Genomic DNA, 6777 nt, shown 5'->3' with positions numbered 1-6777 from the left:
TGAATTTTGCAAACACAGAAAAGAAAAAACATGGTTTAGGAAAACTTATTGTTCCATTAAACAACACAGGAATTCTGTAGCAGAACGCAGTTCATTACTTTCACATCCAGACAATGCAGAGACCATGAACTTCACCAGCCATTTGTATTATAAAGTCTGAAAATTTATAGCGCATCTCTTAGAGAAAAAATCACCAACCCCAAATACGTTCTGTGGGGAGGTATATATACAAAGATGAGATATAAAATATCTAGATGATGGGTCTTCATGCAATAAATTACATCACCAACTCTTCCAAGGAAGTAAATGAAGAATTAAATGCTGCAGTAAGTATTAGTTTGCTAGCTGTCCATTTTGTCAGAAAATTTAGACTTTTGGGATCAACTGAGTCGGTTGAGGCTGCGCTTTTAATTTGCGTTTTTTGGGCCTCCTGTCCCAGTGATTTGCTGAGTCACTGCGTTGACCTGCTCTGCCTGTTTTCTTCATGCTCTGTCCGATGCCTGCGTACTCAACTCTGCAGACCTGTAGGTGACCTGTGGCTGACCAAAAAAGAGAAAGGACTGAGATTACTTTGGCAGAATTTCCAGCATTGCTTGCCACCAATCTTATTTAGGCAGTTGATGTCTTTGTATCTTTATTAATGTCTCATCTGCCTCGGTATATCTGTAAAAATTGGGCGAGATCTCAAACAAGTGATTGATCTCATGCTCAATGTAAAATAAGTTTTCCAGCTTGTCATAAAGGCTCTGTCCAGATGGAGGCCCTGTTTCGTCTGAGGTACTTGTGGATGTTGTAATCTGATTTGAAATAAAATTATTCATCCTGGTGGCATACTGCTCATGGGTCAGCAGTCTTCCAGTGCTAGTCAATAGGCTGGGCAATCCTCTGCTCTGCAATGCTGCAAGCTTTAGCTTGAAATCATCTACTTTTGCTTGCATTTCCTGACACCTTCTTTCTGGACTTTGGACAAAATTTCTTAGGGTCAACACCTCTTTTGCTGTCAGAACAGTATCTGTCCTGTTACTGATGTCTAATGTTGCCAACTCTTCTTTGGTATGAGTGTTCAGGAAATGAATCATTTTACTAGCCTGCTCAGGCATATTTCCCAATGTTGCTCTAGCCCTTTGATTCTCAAATTGAGTTAGGCCTATCAATTATATCTGTTCATGCATGGTTTGGATTGATTTCCATTGGTGAGTGATTGATTGGCCAATTTTGGCCCACAAAATCTTCTTTATTTCAGCTAGAGTTTTGTCCAAAGTCAGCTCCTTCTCCAAGGCTTTTATTTTGTCATTCAAGGCCTTAATTTCCCTTGTTTTTTCAGCTACTGTCATTTTGGATTTATCGTAGCTTGCTTCCAGCTTGGCCAACTTTTCCTTGGCCTCTTTTATCTCTGTTGCCTGACCTTCTAGCTCTTTGACAACTTTCATCATTTCATCCATGCTCATGCTAGATTCAGGTGTTGTTGTTGTTGCTGTTGTAGCATCTGTAGTTGTTGTAGTTGTTGGGATAATAGGAGGGGTCACCGCTGCTTGTGTAGGAGGAATAGTAGCAACAGTTGGATTTGTTTGAGGTGGCTTGGAGGTCGACTCTCCCTACTTGCCTTCCAATGCTTTCTCCAACTCTCCCTCCATCTGAATTATTCTCTGGTTCATGCTCATTAGTAGATCCATGGTATCCTCAGCTTCTTTCTCTTGCACAAGTTCTGTTGTTTATGGGTGCATAGTTGAGGACAGCCTCAACTGTTTTTTCAGTGTAGCAATACCATCCTCTTTCTTCTTCATAAGGGCCTTGACGCGCTTGGGATTCTTAGGATGATGCCCTAGGTCCACAATGATTTCTTCCAATGTCTTTATCCTATTATCTTTGGCTGAGGAGGACATTCTTTCCAAATCTAGTTGAGTATTTGTATTCTTCAAAGATTCCTTCAATTCATGTGCCAGCATGGCCTTATCTGCTAGAGTGGCATAGACCATCTCACCTGTTTGCTTGTGCAACTCTATTTGGTCCATGGGGTGAATGTCCTTGGAGAGGACCTCTAAGCTTACCTTTACATAATCTGCAGCTGTCTAGGGCTGTGGTATCTTGGGCTTAAAATGACTCATAATCATCTTTTCCTCCTTGAGGTCATAAGCAGCCATTAATCTCTGCTGTTTGGAGGGTGTTTCCTTAAGAAACTGATCATGTTGTGGAGGTAAATCCTCTCTGCGGACAGAGACGATCCCTACTAGCCCAGAGAAATCACACCTCTCTATTGTCTCACTCAGAGAGAGATTTCCTCATATCTGCTGCCCAACAAGGACTGCGCAATCCCTTCAAGGGGATTCGAATTACTGCCAAATGCAACTTTTAGCCTCTCTGCTTAGTGTTGAATATGTTCTTCATGTTTCAAAATCAATCCTCTAATACCATGTGAAAATTCCTACACTGAAGGAACCCTTACTGCAGCAAATTTGAATCTACTTCACCTACTTGAGTTTTAAATTACATTCATCAAGTTATTCTTCTGAATACTTACTTCTGCAGCCTACACTAATTAAATATTTGATCTCATGAAAAATAAAACAGAGCAAATAACAAGACACATAGGACACATGTATTTTTGGACACAATAGTCCCCGCAAAAACCAATGCAGGAAAACTAGTGCAGCAGCTCTGAGGATTTATTATTACGCAGGAGAGATATTTGAATACAAATTTATGATTCTCATCTAATAATCATTTACAGAGAAAATACTAGCGGAAAATCTAAGTGAGTTTTACCTCACTTCACCTGGCAGAATTCTGGCTGATCTCACAACAAGACTTGCTAACCTTGGCTACTTCTGCGCTGGCAGTGTGTAGACCCCATGTTAACCTTTCAGGCTCTGCGTCACCTCTTCTTCCCTCTGTGTTAACTATCCCGGTAGTTTCGGCTTCTGCGTGACAAACAACTTTCTCCTCTGCGTTGGCTCTTTTGGCTCTGCGTCAAGGCTACGTGGGCCCAGACTTGCCTAGCGTCAGGTCTCTCGGCTACTGCACTACCTCCACAAGCTCTCTTCGCATCTCTATCAGTATTCTCTAGGAATTCCTTCTCCCAGATTCTCTCTGCCCCTCTGCTGCTAAATGATCACCTAATTCGAATTTCTCAGCTAAAATCGAACTCACAATCAATTTGTTCTCTCTATGTGTTTCCAAATGAAACCCAAACCTTCACTTTTTATTTTTCCTGTTGATTTTTCAACGGTCAAGAATAAGTCTCTAATCAACAGCTCAAAGTAAAACATGGTTTGATCTACCTTCTAGATCATTTTCACCCATATTTTCATTAATACCTATTAATATTTTAATTTTCCTAAATTTAGACTTAGGAACCCCATTAAAAATATTAATTATTTAATAAAATACAATCCTCGTGGAATTTCACCAAACGATTTCTGGATTCTTTAGAACTCATGTATCTTAGCCTCTCCACCAATTTTCAAGGCTAAAGCACTTTCGATGCTACCAAAAATTAACATAAAGTAATGTAGAACAAATGTAACCAAATGATATAAGTATTTGAGAAGAGGAAAATAAAATGAAAGGTAAAAAGAAGATTGATTATGGTAGAAGGTACATATTATCTTGGTATAAAGTAGTGTGGAACAAATACCAAGTATTTGAGAAGAGGAAAATAAAATGAAAGGTAAAAAGAAGATTGATTATGGTAGAAGGTACATATTATCTTGGTATAAAGTAGTGTGGAACAAATATAACCAATTTATTAGTTATACAAGTATTTGAGAAAAAGAAAGTAAAAAGAAAATTGATTGTTATAGAAGGTACACATTAACTTGGTATAAAGTAACATGAAACAATCGTAAACAATTGATTAATCATTTGAGAAGAGGAAAGTCAAATGAAAGGTAAAAAGAAGATTTATTGAAAAGGTACATATTAACTTGACATACAGCATAGTTACCAAATACGGGTGTATTGGCGGAAAAAGTACGAAAATTCCCTAATTCGCTTTTGTACGACAGATTTGGCAAATTCGAATTCGGTTTCGAAGACCAAAACTTATATTTAAAAACAAAAACCGTTTCCATATTGAAATTTTTTTATAAAATGTTCTTCTCTCAACCGTGTTATAGTCCATGACAGCCTTATTATCCAGAGCCCAGTCTATTCCTAGCAAATCAAGGAAAGGTGCCAAAGTAACCAAATTTGGAATATTCTATTGACTATGTTAGTTTTCATCACTAAAGGTTTATACATTCTGAAATAATGTACAGTGTCATTAGCTGGCTTATTCTGGAACTATCTCTCTGGGAGCTTATGGTTAAAACGTACAACACCGAGTGACACTTAAAAATGGTAACTTCCGTTTATAAGTTTGTATCTGTGAAGAGAATAGTATTAAAAATGGTAACTTCTGTACAGGGAAAAAGATTATTGAAATGGCAAATAGCATTTGCAAATAAGTAAATTTATATGTTATTTTTATATTGAAAAATAATTATAAAATAGTAAATTATTAGAGTAAAGATAAATTTGTACTTATAAATAAAATGGTAAGTAAATTTATATGTTATTTTTATATTGAAAAAGAATTAGAACATAACAACTTACCACTACAACTACATATGGTAAAGACTTATTAATAAAATAGTAAGTAAATTTACATATTAAATTTCATATATAAATTTTTAAATTTTTTTAAAAAATATATCAAGTATTTGTAAGATGTGTATTTTCAAATTTTTCTTGTATTAAATTTTATAGACACGAACTTTTTCCGGAATCTAATTTGAATTGGAATCAAGAATTGAATTCAAATTTGGTAACTATGGTATAAAGTAGTGCGACACAACTGTAACTAATTAATTAGTTATATCAAGTATAAATATGAGAAGAGTAAAGTAAAAAGAAATTGATTATTATAGATGAAACCTGTTAACTTGATATAAAGTAGTTATACAAGCATTTGAGAAAAAGAGATAAAAACAAAAACACAAAAACAAAAAAAATTAATAAAGACTATTTCATTATTAACCATAAAGATTGAATATGGAAATGCAATTAATACTAATACACAATTATGTACATTCACAACTGCAATGGATGACTTGAAACTCCATTAGTAAAGTCAATTATAGAGTATTGTGACAACCAAAGTAATGTAAATAGCTAATAACCCTACTACTGTAAATAGCTAATAACCCTACTCATAGAGAGACGCTGATGAAATAGCTAATAACCCTATTACTGATGCTCATAGAGAGACAATTCATATAGAACTTCACTCACATCATTTTTTGAGAGATGACATAAATGTCATGTCTCTTGTTTATTTATGGAATATTTTGTTTTGAAATTTGATGAATATTTCAAAATCTTCCACCATGACCCTCCGTGCCTCCCTCCCACCGTCGTCATGGGTGATCACATCCTACTTAACGCCATAGGGCCTTGAAGGATTTGCAGTCGTTTGTTAATGAAATTCACAACTTTGCGGTTCTGATCAACAACATCTGGCGAAGCTTCATACTTTTTCATCAAATGCATGCAATGCCCCATCTTGGCATACTCCACCACCTCTATATCCTGCCCGCCTGCCTCCATTGCCCGGCAATACTCCACGGCTGCGTCGTAGTACATGTCGAGTTTCGTCATTATTACTAAAGCCGGTGGTAGAACTAACTGGTTAACGTGGGGGATCCATGGATTGAAGATATAATGCTGGCGGTAGTTCATGTTGGCCCCCTCCGGGAGTGCGAGTTTCGCAGATTGTTCAGCGGTGTCCGCCGAGCGCAATAAGGCCACCTCTGGGGAGTTCTCCATTTCGGATCTACTTTTCTCCTCTTTTCCAAACATGGGATGGATCAAAATCATGCCTATGATCTTCACCGGCCCTTGCCCTGATCCACCACCACACAGGGCTACTTGGTGCGCCAGGTTTGTACCCACGCTCTCTCCCGCTAAGAAACAGTGCTCCAGGTTCCAGTGGCGTGAGAGCCACGGTGAGTCGACCTCGCGCCGGGAAACGCGGTTGAGCCACGCAATGGCTTCGATGCAGTCGTCGCATCCTGCCGGGAGTCGATGTTCCGGGGCGAGTCTGTAGGCGACCGAGAACCATATGGACTTCGTCATGAGCGACATTCGACAGCAAAAGGAATGAATCGCTCGGTCCGAAGGGCTGCCAAGGCAGAAGCCTCCTCCGTGGAAGTGTACAACAATCGGTAATCTGACGTTCTTTGCGTCGTCGTTGATGGGGGGATTAGGAACGAAGATGCGCGCCCAAACGCCAGTGGTGTCGTTGAGCGTTACGTCTGTGGAAGCAACGCCGTCAACGAAGGTGCCTTGCGAGGAAGGCACTGGAATACGGTGGCGGCGCTGGATGGATCCATCTTCGTACAGCGTTAAGAGGCCCCCGCCAAACTCTACAGCTACTCTTCTGTTTGCCATCACTGCTCAAATTTACGACAAGTGAGCTCCGGTACTGAGACGCTGATCTGTGGTTGAATTGTGCAGCCCGAGTACTACACTTTATATTGAGATCCTGCAAAGTTGGGCGGTGGAGTGTTGACGATGGCTCTCTAAATTTGTTGGTGTGGCTATTTGGGATTAGTGTAGGTGAGTATCATTTTGTATGTTGAAATGTTTGTGTCAAAAGGAGAATCTTTATGGTTTTGTTTGATAGGAAGAGATAACTAAGAAATTTAGAAATGTGGTATGTTGAAATGTTGGTGTAAAAGGAGATTCTTTATGGTTTTGTTTGATAGCAAGAGATAACTAACCAATGTAGAAATGTTG

The 6777-nt window shown here is 38.6% G+C and overlaps 1 protein-coding gene across 1 annotated transcript; it reads right to left on the bottom strand.

Moving 5' to 3' along the window:
• Positions 1-5194: 5194 nt before the first annotated feature.
• On the bottom strand, positions 5195-6526 carry LOC149263731 (putative carboxylesterase 17). Its single transcript, XM_089388362.1, has one exon. The coding sequence runs from the start codon at positions 6427-6429 to the stop codon at positions 5407-5409; it is 1023 nt and encodes a 340-aa protein (XP_089244488.1). The 5' UTR covers positions 6430-6526; the 3' UTR covers positions 5195-5406.
• Positions 6527-6777: the final 251 nt, after the last annotated feature.

Source organism: Pinus tabuliformis, chromosome 6, assembly GCF_031772625.1.
Source record: "Pinus tabuliformis cultivar Carrire ecotype Pingquan chromosome 6, CPIR1, whole genome shotgun sequence".
NCBI lineage: Eukaryota > Viridiplantae > Streptophyta > Pinopsida > Pinales > Pinaceae > Pinus > Pinus tabuliformis.
Note: the sequence above shows the minus strand (reverse complement) of the source record. Positions and strands in the feature narration are given on the sequence as shown.